This window comes from Phaethon aethereus (assembly GCF_964289735.1).
Source record: "Phaethon aethereus genome assembly, chromosome: 12".
NCBI lineage: Eukaryota > Metazoa > Chordata > Aves > Phaethontiformes > Phaethontidae > Phaethon > Phaethon aethereus.
In genome coordinates, this window is record NC_138588.1 from 12,052,301 (window position 1) to 12,079,183 (window position 26,883).

The following is a 26,883-nucleotide window of genomic DNA, read 5'->3' on the forward strand; positions in this document are numbered from 1 at the left end:
GTTGCGTGTCGTGCGGCTGAGAACCGGCCTGTGTCCTTCCGCCCGGATTCCGCAGCTCGTGGGGCTAGGAATGGCTTTACGGAAAGGGGAGGGGGCGAGCGGGCGGGAGTGTACCGCTGGTGCGGGTTTGGCGGAAGATGGCTGAGCTGCTTCAGCATTGTTCTGTGAGAGGGATTGCAGACGGTCACGCTGGCCTGGTATTTTAGAGGGTGCACCGAGACAGGTACTTGTGGTGTTAGGAGTCCTGCGGACTGTACTAGAGACTTTCCTTGAATATCAGCGGGCAAACAGGTCCTTTAGACGTAACGAAGTAAATGGCATTATGTCTTTTAACTTGGGAATAATGCTCTTGTAAAGCTTACTTTATACTGAGTGAAGACTTCAGCATGTGCTTCACCTGTGTGTGCAAAGAATGTGCCACTCTGTAAAATTTTCATCAATCATTTCCAGTTCATAACTGCCTGCCAGGAGTATCTTTTCATCAGGGAGTAACTTATTTTGCAACCAGATGTGGGCCAGCACTTACACACTGTAGCTTACTATGAACTCACTGCTCAGGGTAGACAAGTCCTTGGGAGAGTGAGTCTCCTCATTAAGCAGTTAAATCTGGAACAGACATGATACTTTTCCTATTTCTGTATTTTTCTTATCAGAGCTATTATCCAGATGCGCAAGCAACAGCGTACTTTCAGTATTTAGTACAAAATATAATTAGTTTCTAGAAATAAATGAAGCAAGATTTAAAAGTGCACATAACTGTCAACATGCGTCGCAGCATAGGTATACCATAGAGTGTTAGAATTTGAAGGAAATAATGTCTGGTTGTAACTGAACTTGAATAATTTCATAATGTCAGCATATGAAAAGCCCAAATAATTTGTTTTAAATGCTAAATTATTAGAAACAAGTAACACGGGATATACTGAGAAACAAAAGCTTAAGTGAACTATATAGATAATGTGCAATGTTTGTTTCAAAAAGTAGGTGGGGTTTTTTTGTGTGTCTGTGTGTAGCTACTTAATTCAGGAAGCAAGGGTGGTACTTATTGGTTCCCCCCACTTTTACTCATGTGTGATGTTTTCCTGTCTTGTGATAGGTTTTGCTGGATACTCAAAAACATTATTAGAAAACAATGTCCCTTGACTTTGATAGTGGAGCTCTACAAACTCAACATGAAGATGAAGACTATGACCAAGAGGATTATGCAAGAGAACAGGAGGTGAAAAAGAACAAGCTATTTAATCTGAACACTTCTGTATCTAGCTTCTTCCCATTTTTCTCTTTTAAGTGTGTTGTTTTTTTTTTAAAAAAGGTTTTATGCTGCCTTTGATAAGAGCAGAATAGAGTGCAGACTGTGATTTGTAAGAGTGGCATAAAAAGTAAAGAGAAGCTGACATCCTGCGTCTTAAGAGCCTTGCAATATCATATGTAGCACCTGGAAGACTGTTCACTGCTTGCCTGTGCAGTAGATCAAATTCAAAAGGCTGATGTCATCTATGTCTTCTATTTCTTGACAACTTTTTTACTTATTACGCATACTTAGAAAGCAAGAGCTCTCTTTCACTTGAAAATTTGGTTAGCTTAGGAAAGAATGAGGAGTAATTTATAATCTGTATTTTAAAATTTGGATTATAAATTACATACTTTAATCTCTAGAAAAATATACTCAAATGTCTTGGGGTTTTCTTTGGAGCTGAAATGCTTTGGTTGTTTCTGTTCTTTCTGTTTCATAAAGACAATTGACGAAACGTGTTTAATGTGCATGTGCATAGTGATTTCCTACAGGTTGATAAATCATGTTCATGTCAGGTGACCTCCCCAATATATACTTCAGGGATCACTCTCTAGAGTGTAGGTAAAGACAAATGTTAACAAAAATGTGTAGTAGAATAATATCTGTTCAACTTGGAAAGCTGCTATTTCAACCACTGTAGGGAATCTGATGTCTCTTCAATATTTATCTGGGTAGAAAGTTTTTGTGCTTGTGCAAGAGAGCAAGTAGTAAAATAGTTGTAGGGCTATGACAGTGAGTGAGTTAGAGAGTGCATAAATAGGGTTGTAAGTTCAGAGTGTTGAGGAGAACATCTTTTCTGAGAAGCTGGGGGACTGTTTAGCCTGGAGAAGAAAAGGCTTAGGGACAATCTCATCAATGTGTATAAATACCTGAAGGGAGGATGTAAAGACGATAGAGCTAGGCTTTTTTTAGTGGTGCCCAGTGACAGGACAAGAGGCAATGGGCACAAATGAAGCAGCCTCTTTGAAATAAGTGATAATTGTTGTAGGTCATGCACCTTTGAACTGGTGCAAGGTGGGGTTCACGTAACTACATGTTGTAGATATTTTGGTGGGATGTGACTTTTAGCCTGCTAAAAGGAGGCTGAAACAGGCTGTGCTGTGTTCCCAGGTTAAAACATAATCCAAGACTTTCTGCATTAGTTTAAGATTTCAGCCACAGCAAGTCAGGTGTTTTTGTCTTGAAAATTGGGGAGATCTACATGGTAGGAGATTACTTTGACACTAACTTAAGAATTGGGTAACCCTGACCCATATTTGGAGGCCTGTGCTAGCTAACCTGGTGGGCTGAGCTCCGTTTAAACACGAACTCTGGTGGTGACGTTCTGTGAACTGCATATGCGCTGTTTTCTCTTGACTTTAAGTTTCCAAAGCAGTGCAAGACCAGCAAAGCCTATGGTGCTTGAGTATGTCCTTGTTTGCAAGTAGGGCAAAGGAAAGGAGATCTTTAGGGAATGATGCTGCCTTTCCTTTCCTGCTTCATGGATCTGGGATATAATAAATGTAGAGAGTGCTCTAATGATAGGGAAGCTTCTTCATGTCACTAGTGAATTTCTAGGAACAAACCTTTGGTGCTCTGTTGGTCCGTGGACATTTAGAAAAGTTATCCTCCTTGCCTGTCCTTTGATCTTGGAGAGCATCTAAAATAACATTTGAGAAAACATGGTATCTTTAAGATAAATGTTTTGTAGATGATAGTTTTTGTTGTTTTTTTTTTTTAACAAAGACAAGCTACTACAGTTTTTTAGCATGGGGCAGCTAATGTTTCTGATCTTATTAACACATGCTTTGAGAGTTTGGAGAAAAACTTTGTTGGGGTTCAGAAACTGTAATGACTTTGAATATATTGTGTAGTTCTCAAGTTACTTAATAAAAAAAAGGAGTGCATAGCTCAGATATACAAGAAGCCCGGTATGTGGCCCCATATCAAAGCCTCTGAAAACTGGAAGAGGTGGTACATTCTATATGGGAATCATTACAACAAGCAAGTTCAGGAGTATTTTGATTGTGTGGGGTTGTTTGGGGTTTTTTTTTGTGTGTGGTGCTTTTTGTTTATTTGTTTGGGGTTTTTTGTGGCACAACTATATTTCCTGAATTAAAAGTGGTGGTATTTTTGTCTGTTCATGTCCAGTTGCTTGGTGACTTCATCTGAACACACGAGCAGAACACTAACCATTGCAGTGATGACTTCTTGCATCTAATAATACTGTTTGGCACGCCCTTATCTGGATTTCAATGCAGACTCCTCAGAAAGAGCATGTTTTGAATGTCCAGTACATCTCTTGCCTGGGGTTTAGGGAGGAGAAACCTTGGCATGATTAGTTTGCAAATCATTCTTCAGAAGTAGGCTGTCCTGGGACATGTCTATCTGGTGGCGTTTCCCTTAACCTTTTTTTTGGTGCAGCTCTTTTCTTAACAAGAGTTTACCAGAAAAATCGTTCCTTTGGTACTCTAGTCTGTTAAGCATTCTGTGGTGCAAGTCTCTGTGTGAATTCCAGTGTTGTGAACTTTTCAATGGAGGAAGTAAAACAGGTTTTTGTACAAGTGGCCTATTTTGCCTGTCTCTGTCTTTTTGGACTGAACTTGTATGCATTGTTTTAAAAAGCATATAATGACTGTTGGTTGTTCTGTTTCAGTTGCAACAACTATTGACAGACCTTCCCCATGATATGCTGGAGGACAGTGGAGACCAGCTCTCTAGCTATTCAGACTGTAGCATTCATGAGACTGAAGAGCAGTAAGACATTTTGTACCACTTCTTATTATTTATGTTGTGCTTTTGAGAATAGAGCAAAATCTAAGCTGATGAGGTGTATAAAAGCAACCCAAGTAAACGGGGACATGTAGTGCAGTTCACAGTACAGTTTGTGTTCCGTGAGAAACAAACTAGGTCCCACTTAAATTAACAAAGATGTGGCTTGTTTTGTTTTGTTTTTTCCTGAAGTTCTAAGTACATAGTTAAGCTGCTTGTCTTTCTCTAGATCACATGAGCCTGGGAAGCATGATGGAAGGTGGAATGATCATCCATTGATAAGTGATCATCAAAATGTAAGCTTGTATGAGCAGTGACGAACAAGCAGTTCTTACTGATTACGTAATAACATGCTAAATATTATTTATATTCATCAGAGAAATACTTTTCATGTAGGTGACATGTTTAGCTATTCATTTATTCATTTGAAGCATTACTAACTTGAGGGCTGGTAACACCAGAAAAAGGGGGGTGGGGTGGAGGGAAATCTGCGTTTTGAGAGCGTGATTTTAAACGTCTTATCGATTCATAGGGTTATGAACAAGGACAAAATCTGTACCCTGAACAATTCTTGCGTGACCAGCAAAATGATCATATTGAAAAACATGGAAAGAATTGGAATGGCCTACACAACGATGAAGAGAAGAAACATTTATACGATGTTAAAGAAGATTACTGCGGCCAGAATGGTCAAGAGGATCCTGATGATGTGTATCTTGGTAGAGATGGGCTTAATGCTCCAAGTTGCTACCAACAGAACAATGTGTTTCATCTTCCTGAAAACTTCAGGCCTTATGCAAATGGCCATAAACCAGAATTTAACAATCAGCAAAGTAAAATAATAAATTTTCAAGATGCTCCAACAGAACATCTTAAGGTACTTCAGAAGCTGATGCATTTTTCTGTGTCTTGGAAAATTTTCACAGGTCTTTAACCATTGGTAGTAAATGAATGTGATTTGCTTTAAGTGTATGCTTACTCTATTGTTGACACTTCACTGCTCTCCTAAAGTGGAAGCTTTCATGAAAATTTCTATCACACTCAAATGGTGTGCTGGATTGGACTCCAAAATGAAGAGCTACTTGAGCTCTTCTTAATGTCAACCTGTAAAATGAAAAATATTTTCATTGAACAAGACTACAGTTGTAGTTTTAATCTATTTCCTCTTATGTATATACTGTCACAACAGCAATTTGTTGCATCTGATGTTGTCAGTGGCCAATCACCAGAATCTTACAAAGTGACTTATAAACCATACCAAAATGGCATTCATCAAAAAATTCCAGTAATCCAAGAAGGAACCAGAAGAAATGAAGTGTTTGAAGATTTGCAAAATGAGTTCTTGGGCAAAGATGAAAGTAAGTGTTTGCTGTTTAGGCTTGGAATAAGCTTGTGTGAAAAGTCCACTGGAAATCAGAAACAGAAAACCTGTTGATTTCAGATGTTTTTTAGTAAGAGGACAACTAAGAGTACATTGATGTTTATGATCTTTTATTTTGCTCTAAGCTTACATTGGGATACCCTACTTTTTTTTTTTTTTTCCCCACTATCTAGAAATCAGGTTTTTTTGATCAGGGTATTTGAGTTTCAGGCTATTAAAAATGTAGTTTTGACTGGTAGGACTGAACAAAATTGTTGCTGATGGTTTGATCTCAAGTCTTGCTGGAGCTTTGTATTGTTTGTAATACTGGAAAATAGTGACTTGCTGTACCTTAGGAAACATACTTTGCTTTATGCCACATTGGACTTTTCTGTTAGGTATGTTTCAGACAGAACTACTTTGAAATGTTAGACACTTTGAAAATTATATTATAGTTGCCACAAGACTGTGTGTGAATTCACAGCATGCAAGCCTTTATCTGGGCTTGCTGTTAGGTTTGAATTGCATTGATAGTTCCTACAATTCTTCCACTGTTGCTACCAGAGCAACTTGGGTGATGTGAATCAAACATGGATTAAAAAATGATGTGATTTTGTGAACCAACAGTGGATTTGGCACTGTATGAAAGAAGTATGTTGGGGCAAGAATTACTTATGACCATGACTTACTTGGTTAGTTGACTGTGCTGACTTATCTGTATGCTATTTGAAATTTGGCAGATTCTTCAGAAAATATGCAGATTCTTCAACTTCAAGTTTTAAGTAAAGCAAGAGAAAGACAACTGGAAGAACTTAATGAAAAGCTAGAAAAGAGTGCACAGCAGATTAGGTATTTGAACCATCAGCTTTCAATGGTCAAAGGTAAAATGTTTTTTGTATGGATTTCTAATTCTTAAATTTTATTCGTATCTAGCAATGTTTTTATTCTGAAACTTTGATTTAAGTAGTGTCTCTGCAGGTATTGGTCATATTTATAAACTTGATTTGGCATTATGTGGACCTCACCCTCTCCCCACCAGCATTGTTTCAAAGAAAATTCTCTGGATTAGTGCCTGACTGCATAACTGTCTTAGCTTTTACTGCATTCTCAAAACGACCATTTTATTCCAGAGTCCCCATGTGCCAGGCATTAAAAATGTATAGAAAAGTGACAAGTTTGCTGAAGTAGTGTGTTAAAAGTAAAAAAAGAAATAAATTTAAAAAAAAAAACCACAAACAAACCCCACTAGGAGAACTGTACATCTATGGAAAAAAACCTTTTTTTTTTTTGGTGCTACCTGGTTTAACAAGCCATTTCCTGGACTGTATGAAGAGAGGACCTCTTCCAAAATGATCAAAGCTATAGTGGAGACTGGTGGTTGTTGTGATATCCCTTTTCTTATAGGAGCAAGCAAAAAAGAGTAATGAGCTTAGAGAATTAAGAATATAGATAGAATGCAAAAGGACCAAGGGAGAGAGAAAACTTCATCTGTCAACCATTTTGCTGTGTCTTGGCTGTTCTTCCAGGGGAATTATTTTGTTTGTCCCCTTAAGTGGTGTAAGGGATGATGCTAGTTCCTAGTGCTGACAGAACGGGGCTTGTTTCTGCTAGTGTTCTGAAGGTACAATGTATTGGAGTGCTTCCAGCTATTGGAGGGAGAAAGTGGTTACTGGATGGAGACTGACTGACTGTTTTTGCTCTGCTTGTTGCCCACAGTATGAGACACAGGGCTCATAGTGAATGGTTCTGAAGATCAGGGGTACTGAACAGTCATGTTCCATGAAGTTGTTGGGTGGCTGGCCATGTTTCTCACACAATTATTATGTCTCTCTCTTAAGATGAAAAGGATGGTTTGGTTGTTAGTCTCCATGAGTCTCAAAAACTCTATCAGAATGGAAAGGAACGGGAAGTGCAGCTTGAAGGTCAAATAAAGGCCCTTGAAACTCAAATTCAGACTCTTACTACCAATGAGGAGCAGGTACTATGAACATTTTAAAACTATTTATTGTGGAAGATCTCTATGTTATTTGTGGTGCATTTGCATTAAACATAGATGCTAGTCTCTTGAAACACTGTTGATGATCATTGCAGAAGCTGAATATACGATGAATGAATAAGATGCACTGACGGAAAATAGTTTGTATTAAAATCCAGGCATTGTCTGCACTCTTCTAGCAAGTCTTGCACAAAAAAATTGAACTGACATCTAGAATATTGGAGCAAAAGTAAAATATATGTAACCGGGAGCTACTCTAATACTGTTCCTACAGATACTGAAGAAATCCAAAGTGGCAGAGGTAGCCATGGAAAGCATGCAGAAGCAGCTGTTAGAACTTCAGCGATCAGATGCCCTTCAGCGAGCTAGAGAACAACATGAGGCCATTATTTCAGCACTCAAGCAGAAATATGAAAAGCAAGTATTATCATTAGAGCAGAAACTTGATACTACAAAATCTGCACTCCAAGAGCAGGTGAGAAATTATTGTACTGGAGTACTGTACTGGAGAGGCTGTAGAGCCCCCCATGTTTCCTAAACTGCCCTTCTTGACCTGTAATTCTAATAACTCCTTTTGGAAGCTGCTAAGTAAATGGAAGGGAAATTCTACATAAGTCTCAATAATATGAAGCCTATGTGGTATGTTTTTATAAACATCTCCAGGCAGCTGTGAGCTCAGATTGCATGTTTGTACATAGCGGATGCAGAGGAAGCAAGGATTCATTGTCTTACTTTCTCTCCTGAGCTTTTATTTTCTGCACAATCTTTTTTGAAAGAGTAGTGGCAAATAAATATGTGAAAGAAAAGAACTAATTGAGAAATTATGCTATACTTTTGCTGCAAGAAAACCTGTTTATTAAACAGTCTATTGCCAAGCTCTAGTCTCAAAACGATCAAGGACTCCTAACCACTGAATAGTCACTTTATTTTAGAAGTACACATTTAAAAGGGGCAGAAGGCTGGCTTTAAGATGAAGTTTGGTATGGATTGTGTCATGGTTATAGAGCTTACTAAAATTTTTCTACCTTATGTGTAATAAAAGCCCATGACACTATTAGAAGTATTGAAGTAATGTAGTCTAGGCAGGCCTTAATAAATTGTCCTCTTCTTTCACATAAAGGAAATAGAGTTAAATTTCTTTAGGTCTGTAATTCTTGTCTCAGCATAAATATGCATTAAAAATAAATTAGTTGTATGTTTGAAAGGGTAACTAGCACTTGCTTGTAAACAAGAATGCACTGCTAAATTTCTGTCTTGGTACCACGAAAAAGCTTGTACAGCTTTGTCTCTATTGCAAAAAAAAGGTTTGTTTTTTTTATGGTAGTATGTTTGGGGTATTTAGAGAGACGTCTGCTGAGAGAAAATAGAAAAGACATAAAGATGAGGTACTGTGCCTCCTAGATCTGTGTAGATAACTGTAAGCAATGCCATATGAAGGTCAACCTTGTATATCATGTGAAAAAAACCTAGAGCTCTTTTTTTACAGAGCACTGGCACATGCTAGCTTGGCTTAAGCTCACGAGTTAAACTCAGGCTTAATACAAATAATGTGAAGGCTTGATTTTTCTGTAACAGACTAACTGTTTGTGATTAATTACAGGGGATAATCTGACAGGCTGAAAACTAACTGCTCTAGGAAATACAAAACAACTCACATCCATGTATGTGTATATATGAGTGTACTTACTGCCGCCTAGTGAAAACTTAACTTTGATGTTGTAAGAGATGACTTGTCAGCCCAGGATAGCATTTGATCTGTGGTGGATTTAGCTAGCCTCTGCTCCTTTAGGTATCTGATGGATTCTTTTTCTCCTGTGCCTTGTATGTATTGACTTTTTCTATACCTGAAACTGTCCCAGGTGGCTAGATGTTTGTAACATGAGTAAAAATAATCTCTCTTCCTAGAAAGAGCTTTGCAAGAATCTAGGAGAGCATGTTAAACAACTTGAAAAAATGCTGGAAGAAACCAAATGCGAAAAAACTGAAATAATAAATCGACTGACAAGAAGCCTAGAAGAAAGCCAAAAGCAGTGTGCAAATTTATTGCAAACAGGTCAGCCTTCTAATACTACCATATCTTTCCTTGCAGAAACGGCTTCAGGTTTTTGAAGTATGAAATTGCACATCTGTGTTCCTATTGAAATGGAATCTACATCAAGCTAAATGGATACTAGACCATCTCTTATGCAATGCATTAGTCAGACTTAAATGAAGTTTAGTTAAGTCTAGACTGAAGTGTAGAAAACAATAACAATAAAATAAAAACCAAGCACTACCCCCACCCCCCAAAAAAAACCAAGCCAAAACATCCCCACCAAAACCCCAAACAACAGTGATTAAACTATTTTTAGATGTATTTTGTGCTTTGTAAACTTAGTTTTGGTCTAAATAACAGTCTTTGAGCACACTAATTTTTGTGTTAGGCATTTGACTTCAGTTACCATTTAAATTTACCATTTGTGGCTGGACGCTGGTTCTTGGAAACCTGCATCAGTAGGAATAGCACGTGAACTATTCTGCTCTTTGTGTTGATTTGTGCCTACCTTTACACATTGAAATCTTTTAATAGTAATGTATGTCTTTTCATAGAATCCAAACATCTTAACTATACGAAATGTCTGTCTTCCTGGATCCTAATTTATGAGTATGTTCTGTTTGAGAACTGTGGTAGTCTGGAAGAAAAATCTCTCTAGAGAGAGCCTAAATGTCAGGATAGAGAAGGAGAAAAACCTTATTCAATCTGTATTATGTAGTAAATACGTAGGATATTTGTGATAGGATATTTAAAGAGAGTGCAACTGACAAAACTGACTGAAGAAATGATGTGATTTTTCTGTGCTATATTCATCAAATCCCTTAAAGCAGTAATAAATTGGCAAACTGATAAAGCTAAACTTTTCACCTGGGGAGGTGGGGAAGGTAGCCTGTTTTCCAAGGTGGTCCTGTTTCTGCTAAACAACTGGCACAATCGCACAATGTCACTTTTTGCTTCTGGTGAGCTACAAGGAAAGCAAACATTTGGCACATCTTGCTCCTAATGATATTTATTTTAAAGCTACTATTAAAAAATCTTTAAAAAAAATAAAGCCACCATAGTTCCCAAACTTTAAAACAAACTGGAGTTTAAATTTGAGACCTGTAGTAACCTTTACCTGCTAAGTTCAGGCAGAAATATTCTTGCCTTCATTATTTGTTTTTCTATTAGTGATCTCAAGGAGATACAAAGAGAGAATAATGCCTTCACCAGAATCAACATTGCTCTTTTTACCAGTGATCTTTCTTCAGATTGCATATTATTTCTTGCATATTTGACTTGTTCTTTCTCTTCCTTTTCTTTCCTGCAATAGGCTCAATGCAGGAGACAAATCAGTTACGGTTTCAATTGCAACAAGCTCAATCTGCGCACATGATAAGCAATAACATGAACAAGGCTTTGCAGGTTGGTTAATTTTATTAAATATTTTACTGTTTTGATATTAGGAGGGCAGGCATTACGGCTAAGAGGTTGGTAGTTGAAGATCTTCATTTGTTGGGGAAATAAGCACATCTCCTTTCACTACTTCATGTCAGTGTTGCATGTTGGACTTTTTTTCTTCTTTTTTTCTTTTTTCCTCATTAAAACAGTAGGGTATCTGTATTGGCACAAATCTGGTATCATACATCTATCTAACCTGCTTATGGAAAAAGAAGAATGTAAATTATATGTGCTGGGAATCTCATAACTTAATTAGACTATAGGGATAGTTGGAGATAACTATGTTCTGAAATTTACCTTTTGTCAGCAAAGGGGAATGCTAGAGGGTCCTCTCTAAGATACAAGTGAAAGTCTGTGTTTCCCATTCAGCTCATATACTTGACATGAATGTATCATCTTGGAAACTATGAATCCTAATAAGTACTAGAGTAATAGTCTGTTTTTCCAGTTACGTACTTTTCTGTTGTCATCCATTTTACTACACAAGGGCAGCAGGAAAGAAGAGCAGCAAAAGAAATTATACTTAATTCATATATGAGCTGTAATAAGAACACGAGATTATACGAAGCAACAGAAAATGTTCCCTAACTAATTTGTAGTTTTAACATATGCTTTGCTAGAGGTATCAAAAATAATAGTATAAATAAAACTAATGCCAAATGATTCGAGTAAATACAGCTAAATTACAACTGCATTTAGAAAGAATAGCTCTGTGCATTTGTTTTCTTTGGAAGAGTTATCATGGGCATGATGTGTTTGGTTGGAGTCTCTCTGCTCAGCATAATTTTTTTTCTATCTTTTCCTTTAAGGAAGAACTAATGGAACTGAAGGAAGAAATAGCTTTGTATGAATCTGCTGCCAAGCTTGGAGTATTTTTGAATGATGTAGGTGGAGAGCTGCCTACGAACCTGGGTGATTCCTATGTAGATTTGGGAATTAAAAAAATCACCGTGAAGAAACCAAGGTTCTTCAGGTATTGAGTGATTCTTGCTGAAATAAAAATTTAAAATCCTCAAGAAATTAAACAAGTGATGTGTAAAAGATGGTCTTACTGCATGAACATATAGCTTTTTGGTAGCTATTTGAAATACTGCTTGTATTGCCAGGTAATCTGGGAAACGGGAAACTGAACTAATACAGTAAATTGAATGCCTCGTTGCTGCTTAATAAGTCTTCAGATTTTATAGGGACTATGTTGCTGTTCCTTGGATTGTATGGATTATATGCATGGATGCCGCCTTGCTCAAAGATTCCACAGTCATTTAATGCTAAAGCTGTCTTTTAAAACAACCAATTGAGTTGTCTGAAAATACCTCACATCATGTGAGAATGAATCTTTTGGGGAAACAGCTGAATGAACAAGTTTTTTCTGTACATTAATTGCAACTTGTTGAAAAAGCATATGGCTTTTGTATTCATGTTCTCTCATTCTTTTTACTGTTACTTCTCTGTACCTTTCAGAAATGTTTTTGCCTTTTAAATACTGAACTGGTTATGTCTTCCCTAATAGTGCAATACAGAACAGAGACGTGGATAAAGAGCTCTCTAAAGATGAAATTATCGTAGAATTAAAAGCTGAGCTGGAACGTTTATTGAGCAGTAATAAAATGAAGAGAAACCAGATTACTCAATTACAAAATGATCTTAAAGATTGTCAGAAGACATTAGAGGAATACAAGCAGTTGTTGAAAGCAGAAAAAGCTTCAAAAGAGTCAGAGGTTTGTTCTTTTACACTTTTTTTAAAAACTAGTGATGCACTGGATTTTGGTGAACGAAACCGACATTTAAACTTATGAAAATAGACCAAAGAATTTAATCACAGATGAGTATTCATAGTAACTAAGTAAATCTATCATTGATCTTAAGGGAAGTATTGTTGTTTGGGTGATACCTTGTTTTGTGTCTTTGGTGAAAAAAGAAACTGAGTAGTAGAACTTGGGCAACATACGTGTTATTAGGTGAGTTCTGGTATGATGGCTTCCTTGCTTGAGAGCACTTAATGGCCACTCTGCTTTTTTCAGAACTAAATTTCGTTGGAGGAAGTAGGTTTTCTTTAGCCAAAAAAACCTTGTAATTTCTCTGAGAAAGGTGATAGTATCATTAGGTTGTACAAATGGAACATTAAACACTGCCTTCAAGAGGGCCTTCACAATGTAATTTGATCAACAAGGAGTCTCTTTGTTATTGCATCTCTCTTCACCCCATTATTACCTTTCCTCTATAAATTGATCAGACCTATAACATCTGCTTTTGTAATGTATACATTGATCTGGATGTGGGATAGGAATATAATAGGCTTGAGAAGTGTGCTTTCTGTTGGATGATAGTCATTCAGCTTGCAAACGCGTCAGCTGCGTGCTTCTTTAAACCTTCATGATGCTATGAGTTTCAACAATTCATGTAGAATAACAGTGATGCTGTTATGCCTTGCACTGCAATGATTTATTTTGGTTTTTTTTCCCTCAGTACAATTTTGATTGGACAGCTTTTAACTTTTTTTAAGCATCAACTTCTAAATCATGTATATCTCGAAAGATATCATCTTAATTTTGTTTATTTTTAGCCTGTCAAAAATCTGAATGACATTTTGGTGCCCAGTCCTTCAGTTTCTGATAATCTTAAGGACGAAGTTCTGAGACTCAGAAAGGCTAATGAAACTTTGCTACATGAAGTTGAGGTGAGACAGAGATGCTGCTTATCACGACAAAAGAAACCCCCACAAACCACTCCCTGTGCTAAAACCTGCAATTAGAAAAGGTTCTTTACAACCCACCTATTACTTGACCCTTGTTTGTCCAGAACCATACTTCAACTATTGAAGAATTGAAGGAAAATGAGGAAAAACTGAAAAGCTTAAATCAAGATCTCTGTTGTCAGATGAGAAAGATGGTTCAGGATTTTGATCAGGATAAACAAGAAGCCATTGACAGGCAAGTCTGTTAAGTCTGTTTAGTTCTATTTGTGGACTTTTAGCCTGCATAATCTTGTACCAGCCACCTCGTACAAGGGGAGGTCAACATTATAAAGCTATTTCTTACTGAAGTTGAATGCTGTTTAAAAGGAGGGGGAGGAAAAACTAGGTAGTTTTTTCTGTTCTTGAAATTGTAGATGTGAAAGAACTTATCAGCAACATCATGAGGATACAAAAGCACGTTTTGAGAAAGACCTGATGGAGAGGTATGCTGCAGAAAAGCAGCAGCTTATTCAAACTTATGAAGAGACAATCTCGCAGTTAAAGTAAGACCACTTTTTCCACTTTTACTGAAACTTTCACATTTCCTGTCTGGCCTTCAGTGCTAGTTATGCTTTTTTTAAAACAGACTTGCTGTCCTGTGAGTGTAAAGACTAACTGATAATAAATGATCTGTCCTGTGAAGGGCTAACATAGAGGAACTGAACAGAGAGATGACTGCAGTGAAGGAATGTTACATTGGAGTCTGTGGGGAGAAGGACACCTTGGAAGCTACTTTAAGGCAGAAATTTGAGCAACATCAGCAGCTGAAAGAGGAGAAGGTACTAATGGAAATACCTATAGACAATACCATTTCAGACTGTTTTTTTTAAGATGCAATATGCATAAGTGTATTTAATTTCTTAGTTGTTTGGGGAAGATACTTGGAAGAGATGCAGCTATATAACAAAGTTAATACATGTGACCTGTGGGTTGTTAAATTAACCTGCTGTTGTGTCCTGCAGCTTAAAGTATTGCCGAGGTAGCCCCTTTCCAATAATTATTCACTTTCATGTAGTCAACTTTCATAATTTTGACTCTTGAGGACTGCTCAATCAGCAGTGTGAGGTTTTACATTCATGAGACACTTTCCAGAAAATTGAATGACAATACAAAATTTCTTCTCACTATATAAAACTGATGTGAATTTACTGTGTTTTTTTAAGTAATTCTATTGATTAAAAACTTTGCTTTTCTGAAGATATCAGTGTGAAATGACTAAAGCAAGTCAACTCTCTTGCTGAGCAAGTACAATAAAGAGGTGCAGCTCAAAGTGTGCTGGGAATAAAGATGCTTGATAAGAAAACTTATTCTAGAGCAGTAGTCTATAATAACCTCTGATACCATACCTTAAAACACCTCCTTTGGAGATCTGAATCTCTAGTCCAGGTGTCATCAGTAAGATCAGTGCACAGGCTCTTCAGAGTTAATCATATATCCCATGTGTTCTCATCACTTTGTACCAGGGCAGTTTGCTATGCTTTGGTGAATACTTTAATTTTTTTTTTCTTTGCTTAGCTCAAGAAACAGCTACTAGAAGAAAAAGAAGACTCTCTTAACCTTCTGAGGGCTAAGCTTGAAGAGGAACACAGCAATTCTATGATAGCAGCAAAGAGGCAGTGGCTGGAAGAAAAAGAACAGCAGGTTGAACAAGAAGTTGCATTAGCCAAAGTTCGCTGGGAGAAGGAAGAAAAAGAGGTGTGGAACTGCAAATTTTTTGGTTTTTTTGTTGGCTTGTTTATTTTCAGGAAGAGAACTTGTATGCAGATAGACTTCTGCACTGTTATTCTGACATTTGAGGTGGCTTATAAGGATCTGTCATTTTAGGAGCCTCTGAAGAAGTCAGTAGGTATTACAGATGCTTAAGATCATAGAATCATGGAATCTTTGGGTTGGAAAGGACCTTTTAAAGGTCATCTAGTCCACGTCCCCATGTAGTGAGCAGGGACTTCTTCAACTAGATCAGGTTGCTCAGAGCCCCGTCCAACCTGACCGTCAACATTTCCAGGGATGGGGCATCTACCACCTCTTTGGGCAACCTGGGCCAGTGTTTCCTGATTGTGAAAAATTTCTTCCTTACGTCTAGTTTAAATCCACCCTCTTTTAGTTTAAAACCATTACCCCTTGTCCTATTGCAGCAGGCCCTGCTAAAAAGTCTGTCTCCGTCTTTCTTATAAGCCCCCTTTAGGTACTGGAAGGCTGCAAGAAGGTCTCCCTGGAGCCTTCTCTTCTCCAGGCTGAACAACCCCAACTCTTTCAGCCTGTCTTCATAAACCCTAAACTTGTAAAGTAACATGCAGAATGTCCTAAATGTCACAGCTAGTAATATGCTGGAGTTTTCCACCCTGATCCCTGGGTGGGTGGTTATGCTTTCTATTGTTTCATTCAGTTATCACATGAAAGTCCTTTGTGTATCCTATCCCATAGAAGCAAGCTGTGATGAGTTACCAAACTCTCTCCTCTCGGAGCATGGTTTTGTTCTTTTCCTGTTAGGGCAGATTATTGGTGTAAACAGAGTTTTGTTTGTTAAATACCAGTGAAATTCTAGTTATTTGGACACTGGGGAGATTTTCTTAAAAAATATTTTTTTCCTTAGAATAAAGAACAAGTCCTTGCAAAAATAGGAAGAGAATGGCAAAGTAGGCTGGAAGAAACGAGAACAACTGTAGTTGAATGTAATGACTGCAGCAGCCAAACTGACCAAATAACAGTCGTGGATGAAGTTTCAACTAAAGAGTTAGAAGGGATTGTTGAAGACCAGAGGCTGCAGCTCCAGAAGGCTCTGAGAGAAAACATGGCCTCTGAAGAGGCCTTAAGAGAATTTGAAATAGAACTGGAAAACAAATACTGTAAAAAGCTTGCCAGCCAGGTAACAAATAGTTGTTCTGTCTGCCTGGAGCCTGTAAAACTGCCATGTGCAACTAAGTCACCAAAAAAAAAGTGTTCTCTTCCACTAACTTTCTCTTAAGCTCAGTAGTTATTTGCCATGTGAGAAATTTCTGAAGAAGCTGTAGCATGTAGCTTGTTTTTTCTGGCTGTTAGTTTTTCACACGGTTGGACAAGTTTTGCAGGAGTTTTGAACAGAACTGAGCAACACTGACTTAAATTTGTTTTTCTTAACAAAATGGTTAAAACAATGAATATTAATTTATATCTCATTTTTGCATCAAGAAATGCATTAGATGCTGCTGGTCTGATTCTTTTAATTTCTGTAAACATATGCAATCCAAACTGAAGTGTGTTCTTTCATTGCTATATAAAACTAATAATAAAAATGTATTTGGTGGTGGTGACTGAAGTAAGTTTTTTTTTTTTTTTTAACCTGCTTATCGGTAGATGCAGCTTTAACCCAAGCTCATGCCAGGTGGCTGCAAGAATTAACAGATCTCAAAGAGTACAAAGTAAATCTAAAGGTAGAACAAGAAAAATGGGAAAAAGAACACAAAGAGACTGCAGCAAAGCAGGTAGCCCAAAATACTCGTATATGTGTATTGATAAACAGTTCAGTTTTCCAGATCCCATATATGGGAGTAATGAATGTAGACATAGGCAGGGAATCATTAAGGGAAGATGTTTATAGTGTGCTCTGGTTCTGATCCATTTTTTTGCCTATCTAGGTTTATATTTTTATGAACTTGAAAATAATTTCCAATAGATTGGTAATGACCCAGGGTTATATTTTACATTTATATAAATTTATGTATATATTTATAATGACTGTGTTATGTATTCACCAGTTAGCCCTAGTTCTCTCAGCTGCTGAAGAGAAATGGAAGAAAGAATATGACAATACAGAGAAATCTGGACCAAGAATGAAAGAACTTGAAGAAAAGATAATTTCTCTCAAGAAGGAATTGGAGCTAAAAAAAGAAGAAATCCCTGCAGCTATCAAAGCAGAACTAGCAAAAGCCCGTGCTCAGTGGAACAAAGAAAAGCAAGAAGAAATCCTGCAGATACAAGAGCAAAATGAGAGAGACTACCGATCATTCTTAGACGAGCATAGAAACAGAATTAAAGAGGTACTTGCAACAGCAAAGGAGGATCTTGCAAAGCAGAAGAATGATTTCTCCATTCAGAAAGAGGCAGAAATAAAGATGTTACTAGACCAAAAGCGGCAAGAATGGGAGGCTCAGGAAACAAAGAGACTGCAGGATGAAATTATTCGGCATGAGGAGAAGACTCTGGTTGAGCTTGAGCACTTGTTGAGTGAAATCCATGAAGAACTAGTCAAGTGCACACACAAGCAGCATTCTTGGAAGGATAAGTGTTTTGATGCTCATGTTCAATTAAACCGTCAACGTAAAGACAAACTAAAGGCTTGCTTACAAAAGGCTTACACAACCACAGTTTACACAATTTTGGAGAAGAAAGAGCGAGAATGGAAAGAGGTAATATTTTTGTAAATTGTAACTGCCAACCAGAAAAGGGATTTGAGAAGTCAGACTCATACCTGTTTTCTCCCAATATAAGATATCCATGAAATCCTGAGAATTGGAGAATCCAACATTTGTGTTCATTGATAACAACAGTCCTTCAAAGCTGTGAGTGAGGGATAAATCTAGCATTAGCAAGCGAAGAGGGAAGGGATGGGTGTAGCTTTGACACCTTCAATCTTTAAAGAGAAAGCGAGGTTGGGAGTGTCGTTCTTTAATGCCAAGATTCATAAATTAAGGAGATGAATCAACCATCTTAAGTTTGGGAGCCTGTTGAAGGCTCCTTGTCACCTCTTAGGTGGGTTCTGTCATTAGGGCCCACCTTAGATTTTTTTTTTTTTTTTTGTATAGCTGCTTTTGTTTTTCTGAGAAATTTAGCAGTTTGTAATAGTGATTGTGGATTATACTACTTCCCCCCGCCCCCCCCCCCTACAAATAAAGATGAAAACAGTAAATCCTTTTTGCAAATGATCTGTAGTAGATCAATTTATTCAGTACTATCTCGGGAATAATAGTCTTGCTTAACTTGTATTGTGGCTCTAAGGAAATCCTTTTCAATGTGCCTGCCTAAATGAGGAAAGACATCCTACCTTCTCTTAGAGGATTCTAGAGGACAGTAGAATTCTGTACAAAAGCTTCTGTTATTTTGGCAGATTCCTCTTTTTGCAACGTTTATGTTTGTAGTAAGTTTTTGATTATGGGGAGTATCCTACCAGAAATGCCATTGCCACCCAGCATTTAGCAGCTGGGGAATTATCCAAGAATAGGATAGAGAAAGAAACTGGTTTTTTTTTAAGAAAAGGTGGGATGGGAGGAAGTAAGTATGAAGTGATTTCTCATGAAAATGTTCCCCACTTTTGTTTTGTTTTTAGTGGTAATATGTTTCTGCTCAGAAAGTGGCCCTTCAAAGTTTGCTTGTCATGAGTTATCTTCATGACAGGAAAGAGAATTGGAAGGTTTTTCTATGCCTGATGCATCTTCTGTAATAGATATGAATGTCTCTTGGTAAACTGCTTTTACTGTGCCTTTGAACTTCAAAACGTTGCTTGGTTTGAACCACCTTATCTAGTGAAGTCTTTGTAATTTTTTAGTAATGTCTTCTTTTGTTATGGTAGCATAACAATAAACAAAGGAGTTACATTTTTTCTAGGTGATGTTCCTGTCCCTCTACTACCCATATCTGTGCAGAAACTCTAAATGGGTCCAACCCCTTTTTCTGCTGGATATGCCTTTTAAAAAAGTTAGCTTCAACTATTCAACGACACTGTATAGTTCTGCAATGTTAAAGGCTACTGACATTTCCAAAATAAAACTCAAGATAGCCAGGTACTGCTGTTGCAGTGAATTGCACTAAGTAAAACTTCTATATGCTAGAATACACATTCTCCTTACAGTTTGAGCTTCAGTCTGCAGTTTTATTGCAGGTTTAAAGCACCTGCGTTACAATTACTAATGCTACTTGGTGGACAGGGTTGCTTGTTTTTTAGCACAACATGCTACTAATCTACTTCAAGATAGTGTGGAATACTTTTTCTGTTATGTGTTAGGTTTTCAGGAAGTGTTTTTTTCAATTGCAGAAATATGAAGAGCTAATGACTCATGTAAATAAAGAAGCATACTCTTGTCTGCAATGTGGTGAAGGAGAAACGGGGGACATGGCAAGACCTCCTGTGTACGATACTGGGCACCAAGCAGAAGCACAAAGGAGGCTAAGACCACAGCTGCCCTTGCAGGGGACTGGAACAGACAAAGGTATTGGGTTTGTTTTTAATCTGGCAAATTGTGTATGATCAAATTAAGCTTGTTAGTAGAGTCTTTAATAGCCGATGTCTTATTGATGACATGCAAAGTTAGTGAGTATTTGGGTGATAGAGGAAGATGCAGTTCTTCTGACTGTAAGGTTGCTTAATGTTGTGCAAGCTTGTACTATGTTAGTCACAAACCGTGCAACAAATGGTACTGGTCTTCAGCTTACTGATTTAATGCTAGGCTTTGAAGTTTAATTTTATTAAATGCTAGTAGCTTTCTGCTCTTCAAAGCTGTTCTCCAGGAGTAAAGAAACAGCTGCTATATCTGCTCTAGGTGTAAATACTCTTTGGGGGTTGTGGTCATGAATACAAATACCTTTTGTGTATAGCAGCTCATAGGCAAGTCAGTGTTGATCATGATGAGCAGGGTATGGTCTAAACTATGTCTTGTAAATGGATATACCAAATCAGAGCTTTTTAAAATTGAATTATACTACTTGCTCTTGATGTTAGACAAGAAAAGGAACTCTTCATTCATGTAAAAAATTGTTGTGTCAAGAATTATACTTCACCTGGTGTGGTACTTTTTTTTCTGATTCTTTTGATCAATAATGTAGTTAAAAAAATGAATCCCTGGGTGATGTTTCTCTTTTGCCTTTCCGTCCCTTACGCCTGCAGTATATACTTGAGCATTGTAGCTCTTCCCAAAACTGTCACATGTACTATAGCAAAGCTGGAGACAGTGTAGCTGGGGAAAAACTTCATGGGAGGCACAGAAATCTCTCTGGGACTTTCTGTTTAGTTTGAGCTCTTATGCAACCGAAAAACATAAAGTAAGAAAACCCAAGAGAGTCTTTGGCTTTATGCCTATAGTGTGGCTTGAATTCCTTCAACATCAAAATAACAAACCATCTATTAGCACAAAACAATACAAGCAGTACAGCTCTTCTGTCTCTAGAGCTCCCTGTCCTGGCTAGAGAGAGCAGCCGTTGCTCTCCTGGAAGTAGCCCAGTCTTTGTGAGTTTCTTGACTCAGCCGCATGTGAGGCTTCCCAGCTGGGAGAGTCTCCTTCAGCTGACTCCAAAAGATCCTGCTTGGTTGTTGGTGTTGGGTGTGTTTTGGTTTTGGGGTTTTTTTTGTTGTTGTTGTGGTTTTTTTCCAGTAACGAAAAAAATTCAACCAACAAGTCTCATATTGCTGACCGAAGATTCAAATCATCATGGGTGGGAGTGCATTGAGGCTGTGAGGGCTCAACAACTTGATAGATGCTGCTGCACCTTCTATAACAGGTTCCAGCTGCTTGTCATTATTTTAATTAGACTAAGGTGTGTTATGCTTTCCAGCAAGAGACTTAAGTAGAGCACTGGAAATAGTAAAGTTGGACTTGATTTCCCCCCCCCCCCCCCCGGCCCCGCCTTGGTCCCATGGTTGATGTATAACTTTTAGGAATTACTATTGCAGGTCAGAAATGTACAAAAAGGAACCTTGGGTCTCGGGTAGATTTTTGCTGCGAACACTGCTACCAGGAGCTTGAAAAAAGAGAGGCTGTGTGCCAGGACTTGAAAAGAGAGCTAGAGATAGCTCACAAAAATATTCAGCTTGCTGTGAAGGAACATGAAGCTAAGTCAGAGAAAATCCAAGGTTAGGATTGTTAGTGACCTAAAGAAAACTTGGAATGACTCTGCCTTGCTGGCTGCATAGGTCTTTTTCATCTGTTGCAACATTTAGTTTTCAGTGGATGGAATGGGTGTGTGTGCATACCTAAAATAACAAAACAAACCCCTCACAACAAAAAACCCCCACAAACTGACCTTCCCCCCCCTCCCAGAGACCTGCCCCCACCTTGGCTTTAAACATTACGTACTGCTTTAGTACTCTTTCATCTGTATCAGGAAAAGAATAGAGGAAAAAAAGAACAGAGGAAAACAAAAAAGTTTTCTTATACTTTCCTGCAGATAATAGATTGAAGCTGTAGTTCTGTTTGTTTTCTTTTGTAAACCTCGAAGTGGGTTTTAAGTAGGCTTTATTTAGTCTCTTTGCCTTTTTAAATCAAGATGTTTTTTCCTTTGTATCACTTTGAAACGAGAAATACAGGACAGATGACTGAGAAACGGTCTCTAGTTCTTAAATCTCTCTTTCCTATGTGACAGCTTTCTCTATCAATGATGGACATGAAATATCCATGCTGTTCTTAAAGGAGTCACTGAAAGGAAGGCTTCTGCCTCTAGTATGAAAGCTAATTCTGATGGGAAAAAAGATAGTGCAAATTAACTTGCTTGAGATTCCTCCATTGTAGGAGACTGCTTCTCATTCAGTAGTGGTGTTATCCAGTACTCTTGTTTAATGCACATGCCACTGGCTATGGGGTAGTGTTGTTTTGTTGTGATTGCCTTCTCTTTGCAGTACAGCATCTTATTTTGGCATTCTCCATATCCCTGTCACCACCTATGGACAGACTGATAGTGCTTAGTGGTAAAACCTTCCTGAGACTTGGCCATCAGTGGGGTGCATTTTTTTCCTTTTTCTTTTTTTTCTGTTTTTAATGGAAAGTCTCAGTTGCCTGCTCTAATAAATTTTGTGCTCAGTGAGGATGAGTAAAATGCTACATGTTTGTAAGGTTTTTGCCTGCTTGCAGATGTGTGAGCAAGACCAGATGGGTAAGTTGCATGGATTTGTGTAATATTATTTCTGTGCTATTTTGTCAACAACGATATAGCATGTAAACTTCCTTGGGGACTGGAGGAATGATTGAAGGATAATAGGAGGTTTGTTAATGAAAACAGGCTACTGCTGTCACCAAAGTCATCACAGATATAGCTCTCAACTGCTCAAAATGAGATATGGACCACAAATGAGGATCTCTGAAGGTCATGAACTGCTTCTCTCTGTATTCCAGGATGGCTGGTTGCTTTTTGCTTTTCTGCACATCATCTTAGAGAAGGAAGAACGCCAAACTTGGCTGTGTCTTTCCCAGGTCTCAGGTCCTCATATTCAATCCATGAAAGCCTTGATCCTTCCAGAAGGAAGACTTGTCTTTAAGACATGCCCTCCATTGTGTCATGACGGTCTTTGTTTTCTTTAGGCCATGGCTCATGTGAGAACTTCTGTGGCTGGGTATGGTGGAGGTATCTCCAGCATTCAATGTAGGTGTCCAGTTCATGTTGGTTTTCTTTCCTAAAATAGGAAAGCTAGTAATCTAATGTTGATTTTTACGGCTCTATCCAAGTTTATCCATCAGTTCTTCAAGTTGTGGTAAATACCTGTACCGTTTTTTAAAATAATCATTTGCTTAGGTTAGATTACATAGCTAATAAATAGGTTTTCAAGTTCTTTAACTTTAAAGTCCACAGGTGGACTATCTGTATGCCATGATCAACAGTCTTCAGTATCATCTTGACTTCCTACACTTTGGGCTTTTTCAGCTCCACTGTCTTCTCATTCTCTTTGGTGACTCATTATATATTTATACACTGCTTAGTAGTGTTGGGCAGACCTCAGCATAGAAGTCCAGCCTTCTTCTGTAATATTGGCTTTTGGCTATTAAAAAACACACAAAACAAAGCCAAAAAACCAACAACCACCAAGTTTTATCTTCTATGTCTCCACCTCAAAGAAGGCACAACTGCTAACCCACAAATTAATGATTCTTTTCCAGTGTTTGTCAGAACAATCCTTGTTACTTTTTTTAATTACACATCCTTTCTCTAAGTGTACTCGCGGTATCTCTAAAGCTTTGCCTCCAGCATAGTGTTAGTAATAGCATATGAAGACTTTAAGCTTATTTAGTTACTGCATGAGATTACTTTTATATTCAGGCTTCACTGAAGTGTATTGTGATTGATTCCTATGTACTTGTTACTGCAACAGCTATACATTAGCTGATGATGCTTTGTGACATTAGACTCTTATACCAGAGAGCAGTTTATGTAATAACTTCTGTTGAACTCAACTTGAATTTAGAGAAGTGCAGTGAATTATGGCTCATCGCTTTTTTTTTAATAGAAAATGAGAAGGTTCTAGAAGCTCTAACTGCAGAAAACTCTGAGATGAAGACTAAACTGAAAGAACTGGAAACATCACAAAGGTATGTAAAAAATGTAAACAAGCTGATTATTTTTTTTTTTTTAGTAAGATGTAAGTTGTTTTTCTTGTGCAGTGTGACTTAACATGCATTTTCAGGTCCCTGTCAAAGGGAGGCATCTCAAAACCTTGTCCATCCTCTGACTCCGTGAAAGGCCTGGAAGAAATGCGTGCCCAGTACATTAAAGCTGTGAGCAAGATTAAGAGTAAGTACTAAAGTCTTAGCTAAAAAGTTAGGACAGAAAAATAATTTACTGTGTCACTTCCTCCTCCTTCAGCCAACTTCCACAGGAATCTGACAGCCAAGTTGCATGAGAAGTAAATTTTTCCTTCTTACTAGAGTGAATGTGAGAAATGGAATTGTCACCAGAATCTTAAACAAGATTAATTGCGATTGGTGAAGGCTTGTTATGCCATCTTTGCTTTGTTGACTGTATTATGGCTTTTAAAGTGGTAAAGTGTATTTTGAGAACTGATCTTTTTTCTCCAGCAAACTATCCACCTACCCTGCAACTTGTCCTGAGGGATAATCTGCTTTTCTCTTGTGCTGTATCCTGCCTTCTGACTTTATCAGCAGCCTTCTGGCTGAGGAGAGAGGGTTAAGTGTAGCGCTAGGTCTTACTTGAGTGCAGCAGGTCCCCGAATGCCAGCTGCACTGCCATCAAAGGATTCCTAGACCTGCATTTTACCCACCAACATTCCTCCCAAATCCCTGTGCCTAGTGTTTTCTATTGCTGCTTAAGATGCAGGATCAGACAACTAAATTCCTGTCTGATGCTTCATATTGACTTGCTGTGGTCTTCAGTGGCACTTGTCCAGTAGGCAACACTTGGCATAAGGATTTGCATGGAATGTTGGCAGGTAAATCCAGGCCCTTGCTGACTTGCTCCAGGTCTGCTAGACAATCTCAGTTTGTGGTGTTGGCTTTTTCCCCATCCTGGGGGAAAACTGGCACTAATGAAGTGTGTTTGTAGGTGATATGCTTTGTTATATCCGTGAAAGTAAGGAGCGAGCTGCTGAAATGATTAAAGTGGAGGTTTTAAGAGAGCGCCAAGAAACTGCACGGAAAATGCGCAAATACTATTTGACATGCCTTCAACAACTTCTTACTGATAATGGGAAACATGAAGGGTAAGTTCAAGTGTTTTTGGAAATTACTGTTGGTTTTGAAAGAGGTGTGTAGATGTCAGTCTGGTGTTTGTCCACCTTGGAGCAAACAGTGTCTGACCTGAACTCTTGCCATTCTGCTCAGATTGGTGTGGGGTCACTGCTGAGCAGTCTGGCATACTATCTTTTCAGTATTCTTTGACTGTCGCTAACATTACCTTTAAGTAAAACACAGAGTTGAAAAGGAATTACCTTTTAAACTTTATTTTCCCCCATGTTCTGCAATTCTTGGCAGAGCTGAAAAGAAAATAATGAATGCTGCCAGTAAGCTTGCTACCATGGCTAAAGGACTTGAAACACCTCTTCGACACATTCCCCAAAGCAAATCTACCCGCTCAGGTATGTTCGATTCTATAGTTGTTCTCTTCGTGATCATATTGATTTAAGGCATGTAGTAATGAAAATGCAGACGGAAGGTGAAGTACTATTTATTTATAAGCTTGCTAGTAGAAATGTAAATATAAGCTGCTTATTTTGACAATGCTTACATTTCCTTATTTAACAAAAGAAAAAATAGAATCAAACAAAAGAACCTTCCAGCATTAACACTTCCTTCAATTAATCTATTTCCTTCCCTCCTCTCCTAGCTCTGCTATTAAATTCTGATCTACCACCTGGAGCTGAGTACTCAAAAAGAGACTGCATGCTTCAGACTAGGTCAAACCATATGGAAAACAAATCATGTGGCAAAAGCATTACTGAAAAAGCCAGTGATAAAGTTGTTGAGAGGCATGTACCACGTGACTTGAGACAACAGTTTGATGCAATGCAGACTGAAACTCAACAGATGCTTCATGAAACAGTGACTTCAAATATTCAGAATGTGAATAATTCTAAAAATCTGGATGGTGCTTCAAGAGATACTCTGACAGAGTTTTATCCAAATGAAGATGGAAGAAGAGAAAAATATGGCCCCATCGTAAATGTAGACAAAGGACTCTTGTGTGCTGCTAGTAATATAGCATATCAGAATACTCCTCCATCTGCTTTTCAAGTAACGTTAGAAAATATACATGCATCCAGCTTTACAAATGGCCACACCATTTCTGGCCCAACTCATATGCTTAAAAGCAAGAATGAAAGAATGGTCTTGAAAGAGGATAAATGTGTCCAGTCATGTGGAAAATGGAAAACTAAATCTAAAAGAACTCAGGAACTTGATTTTCAAGAAACTCCAGAAAGAGATGAAAGAAGCTGCAGTGAATGGAGTTCTGTGAATGGAAGCTTGCATCTGGATCATAGTGATAGGCCTCTCTTGTATCCTGAACAAAAAGCCAGTACTAATGTGCAAGCACAGGCTGCATGCTGTGAAGAGTTTCCTCACATCAGGTCATTTTCTCCTGCAGATGAAAATGTTGTTGCTTCTTGGAGAGACATTTCTAATGGCAATGGCAAGATTCTCAGAACAAAAAGCAGCACTAAAATTTATGGTAGAGGCCACCTGATAACAGGCCCAGAACATACTTCATTCCTCAACTCTGACAAATCAAATTCTGCTGTCACACAGCTCAATGCGTCGCCAGATTCAAATGTAGGAAAATGCAACACATGCTTGGAAAAAAATGGTGTGGGTTCCCCAGCCTCTTCAGCAAGATAGTGGTTTTGATAGCCCACTTTCTAACTTGAACCAATACCAGCAATTCCTTGTTTGAAGGAAGAAAAGATAACTCTATATTTAAATAAAAGTGTGAGGATTGGGGAAAACCTGTTCTACTGTGTCATTTTCATGATCAATATTACGCAATTTGAATGTTACGCAAAGAAATTCTACAAAGTTACTTGAAATATTAATGCAGACTTTTGTCTACCTTTGTAGTCACACTTTCATAATTGTTTATAGTGTATTAT

At 38.0% G+C, this 26,883-nt stretch overlaps 1 protein-coding gene across 1 annotated transcript; it reads left to right on the forward strand.

The window, feature by feature from the left end:
• Positions 1-1,132: 1,132 nt before the first annotated feature.
• CEP152 (centrosomal protein 152) lies at positions 1,133-26,632 on the forward strand (the record flags this gene model as incomplete). The annotated part of the gene is made up of 26 exons (XM_082004879.1): positions 1,133-1,219; positions 3,930-4,030; positions 4,275-4,341; positions 4,578-4,922; positions 5,235-5,403; positions 6,146-6,286; positions 7,244-7,383; positions 7,676-7,876; positions 9,307-9,454; positions 10,749-10,840; positions 11,686-11,849; positions 12,387-12,594; positions 13,440-13,553; positions 13,676-13,806; positions 13,985-14,113; positions 14,254-14,389; positions 15,126-15,305; positions 16,204-16,486; positions 16,950-17,071; positions 17,345-17,995; positions 19,618-19,792; positions 23,791-23,872; positions 23,968-24,074; positions 24,843-24,999; positions 25,271-25,374; positions 25,623-26,632. 26 exons carry the CDS (start codon positions 1,133-1,135, stop codon positions 26,630-26,632), a joined length of 5,244 nt encoding a protein of 1,747 aa, XP_081861005.1.
• Positions 26,633-26,883: the final 251 nt, after the last annotated feature.